Source organism: Thalassophryne amazonica, chromosome 14, assembly GCF_902500255.1.
Source record: "Thalassophryne amazonica chromosome 14, fThaAma1.1, whole genome shotgun sequence".
Lineage (NCBI taxonomy): Eukaryota > Metazoa > Chordata > Actinopteri > Batrachoidiformes > Batrachoididae > Thalassophryne > Thalassophryne amazonica.
This window is the reverse complement of record NC_047116.1, coordinates 2,509,241-2,532,761: the sequence shown is the minus strand read 5'-3', so window position 1 is coordinate 2,532,761 and position 23,521 is coordinate 2,509,241. Positions and strand designations below refer to the sequence as shown.

The following is a 23,521-nucleotide window of genomic DNA, read 5'->3' as shown; positions in this document are numbered from 1 at the left end:
CGTTATGTGGTCAAACTGATGTCTGTGTCTCACAGAACCAATGACCATCATTGTCATCTTAATTTAAAAGTAAGTTGTTGTTAGACATCCAGTTTTTCACTGACGCCAGGTAGTCCTCTATAGTCCTCATATGCGTGTGATTACCTACAGTTATCAGTATGTACAACAGTGTATCATCAGCATAACAATGAAAGTAATCCCCAAAAAATTGCAGTATCTTTCCAAGAGGTGCTGCATAGAGGGAGAAAAGCAGGGGGCCTAAAACAGACCCCTGCAATTTTAATGCAGAAATGGTCAGATTTTGGATAAAACTTATTTGCACTTGCTTTGGTCTTCTTGATCCTGGTGTTTATCCTCAGATAAACCTGGTCCCGTCCAGCACCTCCGAGTGTCCGATGTGAGGAGCGACTCTGTTTACTTGTCCTGGAAGGACCCAGAGGACAGCGGTGGCACTCGCATCACTAATTTCGTGGTGGAGAAGAAGGACATGGCGTCGACTCAGTGGGTTCCCGTCTGCTCCACGTCCAAGAAACGCAGCATGACGATGAAGTACCTGATGGAGGGGACATCTTACATGTTCAGAGTGGCTGCTGAGAACCAGTGCGGCCGCAGTGAATATGTTCAGACACCCAAAGCCATCAAGGCCATGAACCCACTCTGTAAGTACCGGAAACCGGAAACATCCCCAGACAACAAAACCAGAGCCACATTATCAGACTTTGCAGCTTAGAATCAGCACAATCCTTTACATTGTCAACAATGATGAGGATGATAGAAATAATGAGAATAATAATAATCATTAAAAAATGATGACAATAATTATTATGGTAATGGCGTTTTTAACCTTTGCTTCTGCCCACCAGTGGTGGGCACAGATAACCAAAAAATGAACTTTGATAACAGATAATCAGATAACTGAAAAGTTATCTGTTTTTTTTACTTTTTATTTTTAAAGAAGTTTTATGGCATACATAAACAACAAACGTGGGCAGGCACAGGAGTACAAACAAAAAGAATATATTTTTTACAGTTCGTCAACATTGTCAGTGTCCATGGATTGTACAGAACAGTCCCATTTTTTCCAGTACTTTTCTTTGTGTTGTTGTAGGTGAAGGCAGAATGTTATAAGTTCCATTGTTCTTATGTGTGTCACAATTTGTATTAGGAGAGACACTGAAGGAATGTCTTTTTTGAGCCAACACTTAGTGATGGCTTTCTTTGCCGCAACAAGAATAATCCTTAGTAGGTACAAGTCCATTTGACCTAATCCTTTTGGAGAGACACAGAGGAACAATGAACAAAATGACAGGTCCAAATGAATACCCAGTACTGAGTGAATCATACTTATTACCTCCTTCCAAAAACGAACGATGGCAGGGCATGACCAAAATATATGAACTTGATCTGCTTCGGTAGATCCACATTCCCTCCAGCAAGAGAACTGAATTCCCATGACTTTTGATTTCCTAATAGGAGTAATGAAAAAACGAACTAAACTTTTCCAGCAGAAGTCTCTCCAGATAGGTGAGTTTCTTGTACAATTTTGAGACTTCCATCCCTCCAACCAGAGTTCTTCTGGTATTTCAACTTTCAAATCTTTATCCCATTGTTTTTTCACATGAAGATACATTTCGTTATTAGTTGAATTCAGAATCTTGTAAATTCTTCCTACAATTTTTTTGTTATTACATCCTTTGTAGATATCAACAAAGACCTGAACTAGGTTGGAGGGATTTCCAGATGAGACACATTGTATTTCCTTAACAAAATAATGGCGTAGTTGGAGATATCTGAAAAAGTCATGTTTACCAAGACCAAATCTGAGTGAAAGATTCTGGAAACTGTCCATCTGGCCTTTAGAAATGATACTGCTAAGGACTCTTAAACCTAATTGGGACCATTGTTTAAATCTAAAATCATGGACTGCTGGTGCAAAGTGTGGGTCACACAGTGGCCATCCCAGGATTTTAACTTGTCTTTGGAGATGAAACATCTTTACAACTTGCAGCCATATTTTAATAGATGAACACAAGCAAAAATTTCCTAGCTGTATAGTTGTTTTAGCACAATGTGCACAGCCTAGTACTGACTGTAATGGCACTTCAGTCAGGGAGAGCTCCAAACCCTTCCACCTCGCCACATAGGACTCATCACACCAGAGGACAAGCGGCCTCAACTGGGCTGCGATATAATAATGTCTAAGACAAGGTAAAGCCAAACCTCCACTGTCCCTTGGTAATTGGAGAATAGCGTATTTTATTCGTGGCTTCTTTGAGTTCCACACAAACCTAGATATACATTTGTCCCATTCTCTGAATTGGCTCTGATGGATTTCCACAGGTAATGCATTAAATAGGTACAACAATTTAGGTAAGATTACCATTTTTATCGATCTAATTCTTTCTCCAATGTCTAGTGAGAGCAAGGCCCATCTGTCTAGGTCCTTATTGATTTTCTTTGTAATATTTTTGTAGTTAAGTATGAAAAGGGAAGGGAGGTCTTTTGGTATGGTTACCCCCAAGTATTGAATATATGATAGGTTCCAGTTGAAATCATATTTTTTAACTAGTTCTTCAGTGGAATTATAATTGAACAAAAGAGCTTGGGTTTTATTCACATTAAGAGAGTATCCTGAAAGAGATCCGAACGTTTTAAGGGCATTCATAAGCAGAGGTATGCTATTTCCTGGGTTTAAGAGTGTTACTAGTACATCATCAGCGTACAAGCAAATTTTATGTTCTGTACCTTTAATATTTACACCTTTCAATTATTTTTCCTGCCTTATCATCTGGGCTAAGGGTTCAATAAACAAATTGAATAGAAATGGACTTAAAGGGCACCCTTGACGGCAGCCTCTTTGGAGTTTTATTGGACTTGATAGGTCACCATTTACTTTTATCATCGCTGTTGGGGATGTATATAAGGCTTTAATAACCTGAGTAAATTTTTCAGAAAAACCAAAACGACCCATAGTTTGATACAGGAATTGCCAACTGACCGAATCAAAAGCCTTCTCTGTAAGAGCTTCGTTATGAATCTTACCTAGTGAGGGAAGGTACAATGAGCTCAGAAATTTATCAATTTTATTACTAATAGTTTCTCCTTTTTGTGTGTATAATAATTTGTAGTATTTTTCAAATGACCTGTGAATTTTACTTAGTTTGATTTCCAGTTTGTTCGTGATTGGATCCCTAATTTTATGAATAGCCCTCTCCTCCTGCTGCTTACGCAGTTTCCATGCCAAGACTTTGGCGGCTTTTGGCCCAGCTTCATAATACCTCTGCTTCATATACCTTATGTTTTTCCTCTATATCTTCACTATAAATCTGATCTATCTCTTGTTTAATGGGTCGCATTAGGGTTAAGAGGGAAGGATCCTTATTTTGGCTATGTAATTTTTCAAGGGTTTTAAGTCGATATTCCAGGTTATGCAATTGTTCAGATTTGCTTTTTTCTGAAATGCTGCTTTGGCTATGAGCTTACCCCGGAGATATGCCTTACTTGCATCCCAAAGAATGGTGGCACTAACCTCCCCGTTGTCATTTATTGAGAGAAATTCTTTGTACTCATCTATTATTGCTTTTATGTGTCTCATTTTTTAACATATCAATGTTCAGCCTCCAATTTGTTTTCTTTCTAGCTTCATCTAGATGTAGGTTCAGGAAGAGATCTGCATGGTCTGAGAGATCCCTTTGTCCCATTTTACAGTGTTTTACTCTATGAAGATCACGGTTAAACATATCAATTCTCGAATACATATTATGGCGAGCTGAATAAAATGTAAAGTCCTTCTCTCTTCCATGTAGGCTTCGCCACACATCTGTGAGACTGAGAAGATTAATGGTGTTATTTACCCAAATTTCAGTGGCATTCCTTTTCCTCTTTCTATTAGTAGTATCTAAAATGGGGTTCAACAATAGGTTGAGATCTCCGGCACATATCATAGTGCCGTCCTTTTCCAGGGCTATTAAATCTAAAACTTTTTTAAAAAAGGAGATTGGACTTCCTGGAGGAGCATATATATTCAATAAAGTTATTTGTTTTCCCTCTATTTTCCCCTTGACCAAAACAAATCTACCCTCTTTATCATAGATTTCAGAAATTGGTTCAAAATGTACTTTATTAGAAATTAATATGGCTACTCCTCTCTTATTACCCGATTTATGTGATGAAAAAAAGGTGTGAGAAAAACCCATCTTTTTTAGTTTTTCATGTTCTATGTCAGACAGATGAGTTTCTTGCCACAAAGCAATGTCGACCTTTTTCCTTTTCAATTTTGATATCATTTTACTCCGTTTTATGGGGCTGTTTAAACCATTCACATTTAATGACAAAAATTTGTAATATTGAAACACTGTCTCTTATTTTCACTACCTATTGAATGTACTCCAGCGCCCTGCAACAAAAGAAAGTAACATGACTGAAAATGTAACTGTCCAAAATAAAGAGAACCGTCAACTGACGTCCCAGAACTGGGCAAGACTTCCAAACGTGAGGGAGAACAAACTCCTCTGGAAACAGTGAGGGGGTGTGGCCACAAGGTGGGGCCCCTCATTAGTTCACTCTGTAGATGAAGACAGAGACTGAGTATTATACCCAGAAAAAGGTGGCCAATAAATGTTACGCTGAAACAGCCTCCCCCCCCCCCCCCCCCCCCCTCGCAAAAATTAAAATAGCGTCACGGGATGAGATAGAAAAAAAAAAGGGGGGGGGGGGGATTTTGATTGGTCACGTATTATATTTCTTTTCCAAAATTGTCCAGCTTCTTTACTTACTTGCATGCAAGACGATACCAACACTGTACATACCGGTCGTACTAAAACTTAGTCAGTTTTCGGGTGTTGCGTTTTCCCGGTTGGGTCTTTGAAACTCCCGTAAGCGATCACCTCCTGGTACTCGTTACCGACATGGCGTGTCCTTCCCACCGCTCCCCACGGCAGAAGCTTGGATAAGGTCTCCGCTGCATGCTCACTGGGCTTCTTCGGTTGTATTGGTCCTAATGTGAGGCCGTGCTTCCGTATCTCCTCGTCTGCTTCGTGAGCGTTGTTACAGGTTACCATGCCAGTGTGGAAATGTATTCGCATTTTCGTCAGTGGCGTTTGAAAGCGAATGTGGTTTTCTTTGAGCACTTTCTTGATTGGAATGTATTCCTTCCTCTCTTGCTGCACATCGGCTGCATGGTCGTGATCAAAATAAACACGCTTATTTTGGACATACAGCTGTTTCTTCCAAGCTGCCAGGAGAACTTTTTCTTTTGTCGTAAACCTGGAGAAACGGATCACTATGGAGCGCGACGGTGCTCCTGGTGGTGGCCGGGGACCCAGGGCTCTGTGCACCCGCTCGAGTCCAAGGTCAGTCGCCTGTTGAATATCCAGATTGCCGCCAAGCTCAGTCATTATTAGGTTCTCAACAAGGTGTGTTAAGGAGGCGGGCTCTGGGGTCTCACTCTCTGGAACTCCGTAAATGCGAATGTTTTTACAACGGGAGCGACTCTCCAATTCAGAAAGCTTGTTTTGTAGAACACGCTGGTTATTGAGAAGATCAAGTAATGTGTCCTTCACAGCCAAATCCCACTTCTCTGACCCGGCCACATTTTTCTCAACCCCTCTATGCGCCGTGTATTCTCCTTGATCTGCTGGGTCGCTGTTTGTAGTTTCTGGTTGATGTTAGTGCTCAAGTCATCCATTTGGCTCTTCATGTCGCCTTTAATTATCTCTCGGAACTCCAGAAGATCTTTCCTCATCTGGGATTTTAGTTCGTCCAATCCCTTAGCCATTACTTCACTTACAACAGAACGAATCGTGCCACCTGTAATCACTGTGTTAGCTTCGTTAGCATAGCTATCATTCGACGTGGCTAAACTAGCATGGCTGGATTCATGGTCAGAACTCGAGTCCGTTTTCTTCTCTTTCATCCCGGACCTCAATTTTCTATCCCCGTTCATCCTCTGAGTAGTTTCAAAAATGATATCTGGTGGGAAAAGTCCTCGAGTTATGGGGATACCACAGGATGAAATCAGAGCTCTGGTTTATGCGTCCAGCTCGTCAGCGCCACCGGAAGTCCTCTGAAAAGTTATCTTAAAGATAAAGATAAACCAATAAACCACCCAAAAATGTATCGGAAGTTACAGATAACTGATAAATTCCAATATTGTCTTTGGTACATTTACAACTACTAATAAAACAAATTTAAGTTTTAATGCCACAATAGCTTTTAGTAATATTAAAAGTAACAACAGACCCAAACAATGAGACCACACTTTCGTCTTTGAACATCCTGCCCCTGCTGGAAGCTCGTGTTTACTACACAGCTTCCAGCACAGAAGCAAGCTGAGAGCAGACAGAAAGCTCAGCTCTCTACCAATCACAATGCTCCGGTCAGGTGGAGGTCTTGGAAAATAAAGTCATGCTGACTTATGGTTTTGTGTGAATACAGATAGAATAACTCCATTAATGTCAATTCTGTCATTTGTACAAAGTTAAGATATAACAAATATCTTTTAATGTTGAATAATGCACTGTCATCGCAAAATGTTTTGCATGTGGAGAGAATGTGCGCACGTTTTATTAGTGCCGTGCACATGTTTTATGATGTTGTAAAATGTGCACTCAATATTGTCTTGACACATAAATGTTGGCTTTACACTGTGTGAGTTTTGACCCTTTTTCAGAAGATTTTTCATTTGTGAGAGAATTTTTTGGACCGAGTTTCAGGTTAATTGCGCGTCCTGCATCGTGTAGTGTACATGGAGTAACAAGCTGCATTTAACATCTCATGACCACCTCCTGATTGCCGATCGTATGGTCGAATGAAAATCAAACCTGTTTGATATTATTCTGGTCGGCCATCGTGAGGGTATCCTGCTGCTGAAGAGCTACAAGCGTCCAACCGCTCGCACTGTGCATGTGCAAACACCACAGACCTGTCTTGTAATGTTTTTTTTGTTGTAGTTTTGTTTTGTTTTTAAACTTTGATGCCTCCCATTGAGAGTTTTTGTAAATTAAGTTTGAAAAAACTTAACTTGTGATTTAAAATATCATACAGTGCTCAGCTTCAGGACAAATACTGCCATGAACTGCCATGAACACTACTGGCCAGTAGATGGCAGTAGAGGCCTTGAAAACTTGCCAAATCAAAATTCCAGATAATCCGTGTCTGCTACATTTAAGATGCGTGGAATTTAACAAACGTAAATACAATAACAGCGTCTATAAACCCAGAGAATATATTCACGAGGGTTTTATGCACTAGAGTTTAATGCTGTTGTCTGTGGAGCCTGAACAGAGTGTCTGAAATGCATTTGTCCTGATATTTTCACTTTATAAAACTTCAGACATGACAGTAATTTTAAATAACTTGTCCAAAATTAGTTTGGTTAAAATTTGAACCATAAGTTAAAAATGTATACCTCTGGATGACTTGCGTGATATTGCCAGTGTAGAGGATAAAGCAGTAAAGCAGTTTTTCATAGAAGCAGCTCTCTTCTGTTTTCAGAGGGTAGAACTATACATCTGTTAGGAAACATTTAACAGGTAGGTGCTCAACTGATTTAAAAATTCTGTTTACTACGTTATCGGTCTAAAAGTTATCAGACAAAAATTTATCGGAAGATAATTAGTCCGATAATGGTTTTTAAAGTTATCTAAAAAGATAATCCGATAATGAAAACATTATCTTCGATAATTATCTGTTATCTGCTATCTGTGGATAGCACAAGAAATCCTAAAACCTGTTTGTGGTCCTCAGGAAAAAGTAAAAAACAAGTCACGGTGGACCAAAGCTAGATTCGATTTAACTGAAAAATATGCAAACTAACACTGAGAGTGTAAAACTGCAAAAGTCTATCAATATGCTGCTCGTAGGAGTTCTAGTGCCAGGATGGAAACCTGAGGACAACAAAAGACAAAGAGTGGAATAAACACCCATCAAAAGAGTTTCAAACTCTGGTTTCAAACCAGTTTGTCCTGAACTGAGAAGTGAGTTAAAACAGTTTAAAAGTTGTACTATCAGGTTGATTTAAAAACACTTAGTTTATCTGCTGTATGGGCTGTGAACCCACAACTCTGTTTCCTTGTGCTGCCATAGTCCCTCCTGGTCCTCCCAAAGACCTGCATCACGCTGATGTAGACAAGACAGAGGTGTCCCTGGTCTGGAACTGGCCCGACCGCAACGGCGGAAGTGAGATCACCGGCTTCCTGGTCGAGTATCAGGAGGAGGGGGCAAAGGAATGGCACGAGTGGAAGACTGTCAGCATCCCTGAGACTCTGGTGACCGGCTTGGAAGAAGGAAAGACCTACCGCTTCAGAGTACGGGCTGAGAATGCCATCGGTCTCAGCCGACCTGACACCACAGTGCCCATCCTGTGCACGGAAAAACTGGGTGAGAACCAGGAGACCCACATTCCCGCCTCTAACACCAACACATTTGAACTTCAGGTGCTGGTGCACTGTCTCTTCTTATTTTACTCTAGATGTTTAACTGACATCAGAATCAGGCCAACATGCCGGGACCTGGGCCAGGACTGAGATACTGAGAGACTCTGAAACATACTGTGTCTTCAGGAACCAGTGATGGTTCAAGATTCACAAAAACTCAAGTCTCCCAACTCTGACTTTAGACTTCAAAAATCTCAAGTGTCTGTTGAACCATTTTGGACACATGAGACTTTGAGTCTGAAGTAGGAATACAGTTTTTGAGTCATGAACATCTATGTCATACTCACTCTATGGAATTCAAAATAAATAAATAAATAATGGAACATCTGTAAATTGGTAAAATGTTTTTTGTTTTTTTTTGTTTTTTGCCCTTTAAGTCTACATTTTAACACCAATGAGCTTTGTAGTCCAAAGGGGTTTTTTCCCATATTGTCTGTAAATTAAAGTTCGGCTCATGTTCACATATGTTTGGATAAATAATGGCGTCATTAGAACACAAGGTCTCCTTCTCGCACAGGGTCATTTCATCCTAAAATGTTAGTCGAACTCAGTCAAACTGGCAATGAGCTGACTGACGTTGACAGCAGATTAATTTGATCAGTTGTAGTTGTGACGAAATCTTAGCTCCTCCCCTGGCCAGTGGAGGCGGGGCAGATCATGTTGGACACGTCACCGTTTGTAAACGTGTGAATGGAGTTGAGACATGTAATTTTCTCTGTGTCCATTCACAGTGCCTCCCATTCTCGAAGTGGATGTTAAGCTGACCGAAGGTATCATCGTAAAGGCTGGAACCACCATCAGGCTCCCGGCCATCATGAGAGGAATCCCCATTCCCACTGCCAAGTGGTCCATTGAAGGAGAGGAGATTACTAGCCAAGGCAAAGTCAAGATTGACACCGACAACTTCTCCACGGTGCTGAACATTAGTGAATGCACGAGGAACCACACAGGCACCTATCTGCTCACTGTGTCCAACCCAGCAGGAACCAAGACAGTGGCCCTTAATGTGACTGTCCTGGATGTTCCAGCTGCTCCCATTGGACCTGTCAACATCCTGGAAGTCACTCCAGACTCCATGATGATTGAATGGCGTCCTCCCAAGGATGATGGTGGCAGTCCTGTCACCAATTACATTGTGGAGAAGAGAGAGTCCAACAAAGAGACCTGGGGAGGTGTTAGTTCCGGCAGCCTTGCAACCGACCTTAGGATCCATCGCTTGCAGAAAGGTGTGGAGTACGTGCTTCGCATTCGTGCTGAAAACAAGATGGGTGTCGGCGCTCCTCTGGAGAGTAAACCCACTGTTGCCGAGCACTCCTTCATGCCTCCCAGCCCGCCAGGCAAACCACAGCCCTCTGACATTTCAGAAGATGCTGTTACACTTGGATGGACTATGCCTCTGGCTGACGGTGGCAGCCCCATAACTGGATACATCATTGAGCGTAGACACAGGGGAGGGAAGTGGATCCGTGTGAACAAGACACCCAGCAGGGACCTGAGATTCAGAGTCTTGGGGTTGTTTGAGGGCAGTGAGTACGAGTTCAGAGTATTTGCTGAGAATATAGCAGGTTACAGTGGCCCATCTCCCATCTCAGACCCTTGCAAGCCCAGCAGGCCAATCACAGTCCCCAGCCCCCCAGTCAATCCCAAAGTTAAAGATTACAGCAAGACCACTGCTGACTTGGTGTGGATCAGACCCACTAAAGATGGAGGCAGCCCTATCCTGGGCTACACAGTTGAGGTAAAAAAGGCTGATACTGAAGAATGGAAGAAAAGCAATGTTGATGACTTGATCAAGCAGTGTGCCTATACAGTTAAGGGCCTTGAGGAGGGTGTGAAGTACAGGTTCAGAGTCCGTGCCTCCAACATGATTGGACATGGAGAACCCAGAGAAGTGCCAGAATCCATCACTACCCAGGACATCCTTATTCCTCCAGAAATTGAGATGGAAGTCACCTGTCGTGAGCGCGTCACTGTACGTGTTGGACACAACATCAACATTCTTGGTTATGTCAAGGCCCGTCCTGACGCAGAGATCCTGTGGTCACAGGAAGAGACCGTTCTGGAGAGCAGCAAACGCATCACAATTATCCAGAACTTCCCTGTGATCCAACTGAAGATAAAGGAAGCCACCAGAGCGGATCATGGTAAATATACAGTGAAGGCTTCAAATGAGGGGGGTGAGGCTTCTTGCACCATCACAGTCAATGTGCTGGATCGGCCCAGCCATTGCCAGAACCTCCATGTGACTTATGTCACCAAGGACTCCTGCATGATTAACTGGGAGACCCCGAAGGACAATGGAGGTTCAGAGATCACCAACTACATTGTGGAGTGCCGAGAGCCCAGCATTAGCACGTGGTCTATGATCACATCCAGTTGCACCAATCGCAAGTTAAAGGCCAAGCTGATGGAGGGCCATGAGTATCTATTCCGCGTGTGTGCTGAAAACAAGCTTGGCCCCGGGCCATGTGTGGAGACCAAAACTCCCGTGCTGGCCATCGACCCCATTGAGAAGCCTGGAGAGCCTGAGAACTTCAGGGTAACTGATGTTGGTAAGAACTATGTCAATCTGAGATGGAGGAAGCCTGACTATGACGGTGGCAGTCCCAAACTCTCTTACAACCTTGAGTGCAAATCCAAAGATGCTGCGGAGTGGGAGAAGCTCAATGCCAGCGTGCTGACCAACACTTTTTTCTTGGCTGATAAGTGCACTGAGAACCAGACGTACACCTTCAGGTGTGTTATGACATTCACATTTCATCCATGTTTTACAGGCATTTGTGTGCAAGTTTACTTTTAAAACTCAAACCCTAAACTGTTGAAAAGCACCAGGAGGACCATATTTTCCATATATGAACATATTTAATAATAATAATTATAATGATAAGAAGAAGAAGAAGAACTCAGCCACATGGGGTGTGCAGCACATGGGAGTACCAGTCCCAAGCCCAGATAAATGAGTAGGCTTGCGTCAGGAAGGGCTTCTGGTGTAAAACATGCCAAAGTAACCATGCATAGTATGAATATACAGGATCAGTCAAGGCCCGGGTTAACAATGACCACCACCAGTGCTGTTGCCCAACAGGGTGCCGGCAGAAACTGGGCTACTGTTGGGGGAAGAAGAAGAAGAGGAGGAGAATGTGTCCAGAGACAGTGGGAGAAGAGAAAAAGTAGAAGGGTGGAAGTGAGAGTCGGACTTTGAATGTTGGTAGTATGACTGGTAAATAGTAGAGAAGCTTGAATCTTCGACTGGACTGGGTTGCTTGACGCAAGGACGTTTCGCTTCAAATCGCAGAAGCTTCCTCAGCTAAAATTCTCGCTCTGGTGGTCTGACTTCTATTTTGACTCTTGTAGAGAAGAATAATCAAGAAGTCACAAAAGCTGGAGTTTTAAACCTAACCAGACCCCACCTACCGAGAGGCAGACTGCTATTGACTAGTGACTAAACAATAGCTCTAATTAGCACCTATTGTAATTAGAGCCTCTCTGTAGGTGGGGTCTGGTTAGGTTTAAAACTCCAGCTTTTGTGACTTCTTGATTATTCTTCTCTACAAGAGTCAAAACAGAAGTCAGACCATCAGAGCAAGAATTTTAGCTGAGGAAGCTTCTGCAATTTGAAGCGAAACGTCCTCGCGTCAAGCAACCCAGTCCAGTCAAAGATTCAAGCTTCTCTACTATGGAAACCACCTGGACAACTGAGAGCCTACACAGAAATATGACTGGTAAAGGGAGAGAGCTGGCTGATATGATGGAGAGGAGAAAGGTAGACATATTGTGTGTGCAAGAGACCAAGTGGAAGGGAAGTAAGAGCAGGAGCATCGGCGGTGGGTACAAGTTGTTGTACCATGGTGAGGACAGGAAGAGAAATGGTGTTGGGGTCATTTTAAAGGAAGAGTATGTTAAAAGTGTGTTGGAGGTTAAGCGAGTGTCTGACAGGGTGATGAGTGTAAAGTTAAAAATTGAAGGGGTGATGATGAATATCATCAGTGCATATGCCCCACAGGTACATTATGAGATGAAGGAGAAAGAAGATTTCTGGAGTGAGTTAGATGAGGTGGTGGAGAGTGAACTGTTGGGCAGTATGTCTCATGGTAGTAATGTCATATCTCCTCTGGAATGCCATGATGCATACTGTTCTTTTGCTTACCATGCCACACAGACAAAACACAGTTTTACTTTTACACATAGTGTTTCAGATAATACAACGCGAGCAGTCACTGCATATAAATGTCAAACGCAACATCTTTCAACCAATCACATCATTTTATTGATCTATGGTGGGGGCAACGACCCACCCATCTGGAGGGCAGACGAAAGAGCAGGCAAAGCACTGTATGTGGTCAGCTTGCCAGCTGAAGTAGCAACTCTCTGCTTAGTGAAGGCATCTTTTAATACAACATCTAAAATTGAAGTCCATTTCCTATCAGGTTTGGAAAAATCAGGAAAAATTGTCCTTATAGAACCCAAGCATGAAAGAGTGGTGATAGCAGCGGACTTCAGTGGGCACGTTGGTGAAGGGAACAGAGGGGATGAGGAAGTAATGGGTAGATATGGTATCAAGGACAGGAATGGGGAAGGACAGATGGTAGTTGATTTTGCAAAAAGGATGGAAATGGCTGTGGTGAATACCTACTTTAAGAAAAGGGAGGAGCACAGGGTAACATATAAGTGTGGAGGAAGGTGCACACAGGTGGACTACATTCTTTATAGGAGATGCAAGCTAAAAGAAATCACAGACTGTAAGGTGGTAGCAGGAGAGAGTGTCACTAGACAGCATAGGATGGTTGTTTGTAGGATGACTTTAGAGGTGAAGAAGAAGAAGAGAGTGAGAGCTCAACAAAGGATCAGATGGTGGAAGCTGAAGGAGGAAGACTGCTGTGTGAAATTCAGGTGAGAGAGGCACTGGATGGAGGGGAAGCAGTTTTGGACAACTGGAAAAGTATAGGGAGAAGGATGCTGAGGATGGAGCCACCAGGCAGGAGGAGAAGAGGGAGGACAAAGAGGAGGTTTATGGATGTGCTGAGCGAGGACATGCAGGTGGTTGGTGAGACAGAGGAAGACACAGAGGACAGGGTGAGATGGAAATGACTGATCTGCTGTGGCGCCGCCTAATGGGAGCAGCTGAGAGAAGAAGCAGAAGAAGAGCAGAAATAAAAGTACCAAAAAAGATAAATATTTATAATAAAAATACATGACAAGACTGCACAAAATTCCCAAATGAAAGACCTGATTAAAAAAAAACAAACGCAAATGAGCTCACATTTGTATAAATCCAGACTGCATCAAATAACACCCATTAGGTCCAACACACAATGTAATGGTCCTTACGCTCAGTATCAGCACACACTGTGGTGTGCACATGTGCTGCTCTGAGTTCCTGTCTGTAAGTGGAACTCCCTGTTTTCAATACAGAAAGAAGGTGCAACTTACATGTTTTTGACAACTGCGACTGATCCTCCTACAGCACTTAGAAATTCATCATTTGTACTTTAAGAGATGAAAGCTGACATAACTGGCTTTCTATGTGTCAGTGGATTCGTTTGTTATTGAAGACTATCACAGGAGGACATTCTGAGCCGCGTCGTCCTCATTCTCTATGTCAATGATCCTGAAGAAATTTACAGCTGACAGAAAGTCGAGTTGGACCAGCAGGACCTGTGGAGTGTCTGGAATGATCTGAGACCATACAAAGACGGGAAAATGAGACGACGCACCAAAGATCACAGACTGTAAAATATACAGACACAGATTACAGTCACAGTCACAGCAAACAAGTCAGAATGAGGGCTAATGTACGTGTTTGCAGTGACCTCTGAGGTCAGTGTCAAAAGGTCAAACATTCCTGAAGTATGTTTTGCCATCAAAAGCAACGGCTTCCAAAAATGCAGCTTCTCTTCCAGGACGTTCTCACTCAGGTCTTTACGCCCACAGCTGATGGACCTATTCACCGCAGATACGATAACGAGCAGAATTTCAGCCGACTGCATAATCCCATTTAAAAAAAACAACTACAAACTTTCTTTACCGGTATGATTTTACTTGTCACCAAAAATCACTGTCAGATTCACTCAGAAATGATTTTAGTTTCCATTTCCTGTTGATTTTTTTAACGCCTGCCATGGAGCCCCGCCCCCCTGAACTTCACACGTTAGTGTTGTTATTTCACTAAATCAAAATAATGTCTTCCAATAAAATACAACACATTTGTTAGAAATGATATATTTTTAAATATATAAAATACTATATTTGTAAATAATGAATATCAAAGTAAAGAGAGGACAGGGAAGTGTGGAACGAGCTGCTTGGTCTTTTTGCCACCTTGAGCCAGAACGGGTAAGCAGTTGAAAAAGAAATAATGAATAACTCAGTCACTAAATCATCACATTTACAGCCAGTATTCTTCAGATGACACGTGGCCCAGCTCGTCCCCAAAGACTCAGCTACCTGGACCCTCATTCTGTTTCTGCTTCCTTTCTGTTGTTGTTCAGCTTTGGGTTGATGTCTAGATATAAGTCCTGTTTCTGGTCCTCAGAAGTGGATTGTGATGGTGGTGGTCCTTTGGTCTTGTGTTCTTCAGGGTTCAGACTGTGAACGAGGGAGGACAGAGCGCCTGGGTGAAACTTTGTGATGTCTTGGTGAAGGAGGAGATCCAGAAGCCCGTCATTGATCTGAAATTTGCCGGGACAGTCACGGTGAAGGCTGGAGAGTCTGTGAGGATGGAGGCCGGCCTGAGGGGAAAACCCCAGCCAGAAGTAACGTGGATAAAGGACAAAGCTATCGGAGACAACCCCAGAATCAGCTGTGAGACTGGACCTGACTACTCCAAGTTCCTCATGACCAAGTCTAAACGATCCGACAGCGGCAAGTACATTGTTACTGCCACCAACTTTGCTGGCAGCTTCACGGCGTATGCCACTGTCAGCGTTCTGGATGTGCCGGGTCCTGTCAGGGACCTCAGGGTCACCGGGATCGGTGCCGACAAATGTCGAGTGGTGTGGGATCCCCCGGAGGATGATGGAGGCTGTGAGGTGGACAGCTACATCCTGGAGAAGTGTGAGACCAGGAGGATGGTCTGGTCCACCTACTCGGACTCTGTGTACACGCCGTACTGCAGTGTGACTCGTCTGGTGGAGGGCAACGAGTACGTCTTCAGAGTGAGACCCGAGAACAAGATGGGCACCGGCCCTGCTGTGGAGAGCAAGCCGGTCACTGTCAGGACCCAGTTCAACAGACCCGGACCCCCCGAGGCGCCTGAGGTCACAAAGGTGGGTGAAGGACATCCATCAGAGACAGTTTTACCTCTGTGTACCTTTGCTCTAAAAGTCCAAGACGTTTCTGTAGCTTCAGTCTGAAATTACATGCCGTAGGACAGTTCCTGAACTGGTTCCAGGTTTTTGAATTTGTCTAATCATTTAAACATCTGCTGGAAGTCTTGACAGAGTCTGGGATGTGTTGAATTGATGAAAAAGTTGGTTGTTTTTTGTTGTTTGTTTGACGGCTCCTTTGAGAAGGTTTTTGCGTTTGATTGATTCTGTGATTCTTCCAGCTTTATCATTAAGATCCAGAACATCTGGAAGTTGTTCTTCCAGGGATCCTTTGGGCATCCAGTTCACGTATATGAGGTCTGTTAGAAAAGTATCCGACCTTATTTTTTTTTTCAAAAACCATATGGATTTGAATCACGTGTGATTACATCAGACATGCTTGAACCCTCGTGGGCATGCGAGAGTTTTTTCACGCCTGTCGGTTACGTCATTCGCCTGAGGGCAGTCTTTGAGTGAGGAGTCGCCCACCCTCTCGTCGATTTTTTTCATTGTTTATGAATGGCTCAGAGACTGCTGCTTTGTTTGATCAAAATTTTTTCAAAACTGTAAGGCACAACTGAGTGGACACCATTCAATAAATTCAGCTGGTTTTCTGTAAAAATTTTAACGGCTGATGAGAGATTTTGGTCTGGTAGTGTCGCTTTAAGGACGGCCCACGGTGCCTGATGGCGATCTGCGCTTTGAGGCGGCAGCGTCTCGCCGTTTCAAGTTGAAAACTTCCACATTTCAGGCTCTGTTGATCCAGGAAGTCGTCAGAGAACAGAGAACTTTCAGAAGAAGTCGGCATGAGGAGTTTATTTGGACATTCCATTGTTAACGGTCATTTTGTAATGAAAGAACATGCGGGCAGAGTCGCATGTCGGGCTGGACCTGACCGCGGGGGGTCGCGGCAGGAAAAACACCTCCGTTGGAAACCTTAACGGGCAAGTTGGAACATGCCCAAGCTGTTAAACAATTTCTCAGTTACTCACTTGTTGAAAGCCATCAAAAGCCGCCTGAATTTTACAAATGGTTTTCAACACGGAGGTGTTTTTCCTGTCGCGGCGCACACAGATTCGCCGAGTTGTCACGGAAACAACTCGGCGAATTTGCGCGCACGTCTTTCATTACAAAATGTCCTTAAACAGTGGAATGTCCACATAAAGTCCTCATGCCGGCCTCTTCTGAATCTTCTCTGTTCTCTCACGACGTCCTGGGTGAATTAAGCCTTAAATTAGGATGTTTTCAGGTCGAAACAGGCCGACGACGGCGCCTGGAAGCGCTGCACGACGTCCCGTTCCTTGGGAAGTCCTTACAGCGACAGAAACACCCATAATCTCTCATCAGCCATTAAACTTTTCACCGAAAACCAGCTTAATTTCTCGAATAGTGTCCACTCGGATATTCCTCACAGGTCCAGAAAAAATTTTGATAAAGCAACGCGCGCCGTCTGGAGCAGCGTGTGAAACAAAGGAATTCAGCCGAGAGGGGCGGGACCACATCTCACTCAAGGCCTGCCCACAGGGAAATGACGTCACCGACACGAAAAAACTCACGCATGCGCACGAGGGTTCAAGCATGATTGGTGGAATAGCACGTCATTCAAATCCATATAGTTAAAAAAACTAAAAGTGTCAGTTTCTTATCTAATAGACCTCGTACGTTGTGGAACTGAAGGCCTGTGGCCCTGTTTCTCTGATCAGGATCATGTTGAGGACCGCAGTGGCTGAATAAGACTGAGGACACGCCCACACTTCACCTGGCTGTGACAAATAGATGGTATTTTAGAGAGGTGGGGATGGGCTGATTGTCTGCCTGGGTGGTTGCCATCCAGAATCCAAGGTGGTGTCACGGATACAGAAAAGAGTGGCACCAGCACATAACTTGACTTAACATGCGACCAGGTTTCTAAGGGCAGCATGGAAGCACAAGGCATGCGGCATCACTGTGAGCGCCGTGTCCACGTTCTCGGCACAAAGTCAGATTGTCATTGGCCCACAGTAGAGTGCATCAGGCTCGGTGGGTGCCAGACTCCCGGACCAGGATTGCATGTAAAATGGATCATGGTCTTTAATTTGGGCTCAGGTTTGGTACACAGGTGATCAGTCAGCGTAGCAGAAGCACAAACAGGGTCAGGCAAAAACGCAGTCACAGATAAGCAGAGGCACGAGCAGACGCAGACATCAGAGACGAGGCAAAAGGCAAAGTCAAAACTACGAAGCAGGATCTGGATACACGGCAAAGCAAAAAACAGGACTGGATACAGAGCTGGTGAGTGTGTGTCAGAGTTGAACCTGTTGAAAGGAAACACAAGTCAAACATCACAGAAAATGACCACACAGAAACACTGAATTTCTTTCCTGCACAGGGAGAGCCGTAGGCGAGAACCCCGCCCTCACCGTGTCACCACTCAGCTCTGAAGGGCCGCCCCAACTCTCCCTGCTTTTAATGAGGGAAAGACAGAGACAGAAAAACAGGATAAAAACATCTTGGAGTCTCAAAGTCTGTTCTCATACAGATATAACATTATTTTGTGAATTTTCTTACAGAGTCAAAACAAGACCGGCTCCGGCCAGCTTTCACAGGGTGCAGTGTTCCTGTTCAAGGACAGTCAGCTAATTAAACCTACTACTGTGGCACTACAGTAGTACTACTGTGGTACTACTGTGGTACTACTGTGGTACTACTGTGGTACTACTGTGCTCAGAAAGCAAGATTTATGCTCTCAGACATTTCTCAAGGCAGCAAGAGAGGATTTTACCGTGTGAAATGGTCAGTGGTTCATTTAGAAAGTAAAATCACACAAACGTACAGTGTATATGAAAAATCAGGATAGAGACATTATAATTGGTAACATATACTTACAATTTCTAACAGTGTACAAAGACAACAAAGGACCGGTGGTGTGGTGGCTGGGAGGAGATTAAATAAGACCGGAGTTAACAAGGTGCACGTGAAGAACAATCTAGAAAAGGGACGTGGCTAGTGAACGAAGATTTAACACTGTGCAAGATTGGAGGAAGAGTGCACAAAGATGCGTGAGCAAGTGCCAAGAGTGAGAGTGAAAGAAAACACAGAGCGGACAGAGACAAAGTGAAAGACAAAGACATGAGGCAGGTGCAGAGATATGAAGTGCAGGGCAAGAGTGCGATGATCAGAGGGAGAACAATGAAGCTGGGTGTAAATACATGAGGACAAACAGGTGTGAGTGAGCAGTGAGGAGAATTACTGACATGACAACTCACATCTATACAAAGGAAACATGAACAGGACTGAAACGCAAACCAGAAGTTACTAAACACAGAAGATCAACTACACAAAAACTAGCAACATATCAGAGAATAAACCAGGATGAAAATAAACAACTAAGAACTCAAAGCTGGGGCAGAAAGAGAACAGAAAGGGGAAAAAATGGGCTCAACGCTCAGATCAGGCCAAAACCATGACAGCGTGCCTTTATAGAGAGAGCGGTGTCAACTCAGAACACCGCACCATTTTGGTTCCAACTGCGCTGAACTACTGAATGAACCTTTAATGTTTTCAATATTTTCTTAAATCATTTAACCACATCCAGGTACAGGTACTGTCAAAATGAATATAAAAATAGTTACGCTATCCAGTTTACATGAATGTACCATTTATGGTGATTTATTTAATTCATTTAAAGCCTGATTTATGCAGCTGCAGCTCTGTAACTGTGTGTGACAATTTTAAAGTTCTTCATCTCTGGATTATGTTTTATTCTGGATTAATTTGACCCTCAACAACTTTTTCTTTCTACAATCATCACCTCCAAATCAAAGGTAAACTGAACATTTTCCTCTTTTACAGACTTTGTGCTGTAAATGTGTGGACTTTTGTGATCCATTTTAATCAGCATGCACGCTCAAAAAACTATTAAGATATGATGGCAGATGAAGGATTGAAAGAAGTAAAGTGCCAAATCACAGCCGCTTCTTTCACTGCGCAGCCTGCTGCAGGTTGCAGGCTGTGAGTCTGAGCACAGTGTGAAAAAATAATCACAGAAAAAAAAAAAATCACAGAAATGACTCCAGTCTCACATGCCAGGGGTTTAATGGAAATACATTGCGATTGGACGGGACATTTTATCTTATGTGAGAGAAAAATCCGTTGTACAAAATCCATTATATACAGTTTTCAGTGGTGGGCACACTTCCGATAATCTGATAACAGATAATTATAGAAGATAATGTTTTCATTATCGGATTATCTTTTTAGATAATTTTAAAAACCATTATCGGACCAATTATCTTCCGATTAATTTTTGTCCGATAACTTTTAGACTGATAAACAAAGTAAACAAAGCTGAACAGCGACAAGCATTTTTAAAATTTAAAATCAGTTCAGCACCTACCTGTTAAAAGTTTTATAACAGATGGACAGTTATACCCTCTGCTAACAGAAGAGAGCTGCTTCTATGAAAAGCATCTCTAACCTCTGTAGACAAAGGAGAAATGGCCAAAAAAAAAAAAAAAAAAATAATTTCCTTTAACACCATACCGATACACTAGCAATATCACCTAAGTCATCCAGAGGCATACATTTTTAACTTATGGTTCAAATTTTAACCAAACTAATTTTGGACAAGTTATTTAAAATTACATGTCTGAAGTTTTATAAAGTGATAATATCAGATATATGTTTTAGTTTTAAAGTAATGTGCTAATTTTTAAGGTTTTGTGAGCACATGCTGTGCCCAGCAGTGCATTATGGGTAGGATGGTGTAATCTCAGTACGTTCACGACAGGATAATTGCATTTCAGACACTCTGTTCAGGCTCCACGGACAACAACATTAAACTCTAGTGCCTAAAACTCTTGTGAATATATTCTCTGGGTTTATAGACATTGTTATTGTATTTGCATTTGTTAAATTCCATGCATTTTAAATGTAGCAGACACAGATTATCTGGAATTTTGTTTTCAAGGCCTCTACTGCCATCTACTGGCCAGTAGTGTTCATGGCAGTATTCGCTCTAAGTACTAAGCGTCTGGGCACCAGTAGATGGTAGTGTTCTATTTATTTTGACCCCGGTTATATCAGATGATTGTCAAATCAACTTTTTGGCTTTGCAAATGGCTTTTGTTTTTACAAATGAAGTTTAAAAACAAAACAACAGCAAAAAAATAAATAAAATAACATTACAAGAGAGCTCTGCGATGTTTGCACAGGCACAGTGCGAGCGGTTGGACGCTTGTAGCTTTTCAGCAGCAGGATAACCTCACGACGGCCGACCAGAATATCAAACTGGTTTGATTTTCATTGGACCATACAATCGGCGATCAGGAGGTGGTCCTGAGATGTTAAACGCAGCTTGTTTCTCCATGTACGCTACACGATGCAGGACGCGCAATTAATCTGAAACTCGGTCCAAAACATTCCTGCATAAAAAAAATCATCTCTCACAGTGTAAAGCACGTTTTACAACATCATAAAACGTGCGCACATCATAAAACTAATAATAAAAATAATAAAACTAATAAAATGAGCGCACATTCTCTGCACATGCAAAACATTTTGCGATGACACTTCCAGGGCTCTGTAAAAATGCCTGTTTTTACAAATAAAAAAATATGGAATATTTTACAAAAGCACATTTATCTGTAAACACCAACACACGACAGACGTCACATTAACATGTTGGTTTACATAATGAATGACTGAACCAATCAGTGTTTAGCAGAGGCACTTTTACCCAGAATCCTTTGCTGTCTGTCTGTGTTTGTTACAAAACCTCAGAATTAGTGCATTATTCAACATTAAAAGATATATGTTATATTTTAACTTTGTACAAATGACAGAATTGACATTAATGGAGTTATTCTATCGGTATTAATGTTATTTATAAATCAAAACCATAAGTCAGCATGACTTTATTTTTCAAGACCTCCGCCTGACCGGAGCGTTGTGATTGATAGAGAGTTGGCTTTATGGCTGCTCTCAGGGTGCCTCTGTGCTGGGAGCTCTGTAGTAAACAAGAGCTTCCAGCAGGGGCAGGATGTTCAAAGACGAAAGTGTGGTCTCATTGTTTGGGTCTGTTGTTACTTTTAATATTACTAAAAGCTATTGTGGCATTAAAACTTAAATTTGTTTTATTAGTAGTTGTAAATGTACCAGAGACAATATTGGAATTTATCAGTTATCTGTAACTTCTGATACATTTTTGGGTGGTTTATTGTTTTATCTTTAGCGAAGATAACTTTTCAGTTATCTGATTATCTGTTATCGAAGTTAATTTTTTGTTATCTGTGCCCACCACTGACAGTTTTTATTACATGTAAAACAATGCAAAAACTTTGGGACTTTTTTTGTCCGGTGACTGTGAATATCTGGTTTATACGATGACGGTTTAGGTGAGTTTTACTGGACATGGGACTGAACAATAAACTTACCTCTCAAAGTTTTGATGATGAAGTCACTTCCATCCCACACGGCTGACTTTATTTTCCCAAATGTTTCTTCTGTTTGGATCTGAAGGGACTCTGTACATCTTGAAGCCCTTGTTGTGTCTATTTGTGCCTCCAAATGCACAACAAACTGACATTTTCAGTGAATAAATAAATAAAATAGCTGATTTACATGCAGACACATTAACAGCCAGCACTATTTTGAACCCAAGATGGCACCAGAAGTCACATGATCGATTTTTTTCCGACTCGTCATGTCGCTACTCTCAATTAAGGTACACTAGCCCACAGCCGAGCTTCGTTCTCGCTTGTGTTTGGGATTTTCATGGACAGAAGGTGTCTCTACTGGAAGTCTGAGGGTTGCAGGTCTTGTGTCACGGGAGGAGGGACACGGTAACAATTGCTGCTCCTTCTAGCTGACAGTTGAAGTGTGATGCCTCCTGGACTCCTGTTTTGGGGCTTTGGACTGGAAATGGCCTGTGTTTATGAAGGACTTTTCATTCACACACTAATGTCAGGGTGATGTCACAAAACACAAGGGTTTGCTCAAGGGTTAGGGTAGTGAAACCAATGCCGTCCCTGCCTACATTCCCCTGTAGCATCGGATCAAACGTGTGGCCTTCAGGCCACAAACCTTCTTCTCGTTATGCCACCACTTCCTGTTCTATAGTGGTTGGTCCATTCCCAGTCTCTGCTGAGGTAACATGGATTACGTAGCCCAGCAGCTCTGTGGAGCTGTGGGAAGCTGGACAATCTAACATTCGGCAGGAAGCTGCTGAACGTCAAAGAAGCCCAACGTGAGAAAAAAAAATACCTGTTTCATTTAGTCTAGTTTGTTCTCTGATTCTGCGGCTACAGTTCCCTGTTTCACATCAATTAGTAATCTATTGATCAATTTGTCTTAAAGGTGAGTAAAGAGGAGATGACGGTGGTTTGGGCTCCTCCTGAGAACGACGGTGGCAAGTCCATCACCGGATACATCCTGGAGAGAAAGGAGAAGAGAGCCATGCGCTGGGTGCCGTGCACGAAGAGTCCCATCACAGAGAGACGCATGAAGGTCAGCAACCTCATCCCCAACCACGAGTACCAGTTCAGGGTGAAGGCGGAGAACGAGGTGGGCCTGGGAGAACCCAGCAAACCCTGCAGACCCGTTGCAGCCAAAGACCCCATTGGTGAGTTTCCAGGATGAGGTTAACACGTGCACACAATGAGTCAGGAATGAATGGGTGAAGAACAACATCTGGCTCCTTGCAAACCAAAGCAACCAGTCAGGGCTAAGACATGTTACACACCTCATACAACCAGCAGGAGGCAGTACATGTCCATGCCAAAGATTCACAGCATCCGGTTTTTC

At 42.8% G+C, this 23,521-nt stretch overlaps 1 protein-coding gene across 1 annotated transcript in view; it reads left to right on the top strand.

Annotated features, from left to right (window-relative positions):
• Positions 1-23,521, top strand: part of ttn.2 (titin, tandem duplicate 2) — a 472,252-nt gene that overhangs the window by 333,219 nt on the left and 115,512 nt on the right. Inside the window, 5 exon segments of the mRNA XM_034187115.1 lie at positions 360-659; positions 8,086-8,379; positions 9,167-11,171; positions 15,013-15,700; positions 23,075-23,339. Coding sequence (XP_034043006.1) covers positions 360-659; positions 8,086-8,379; positions 9,167-11,171; positions 15,013-15,700; positions 23,075-23,339 — 3,552 coding nt within the window.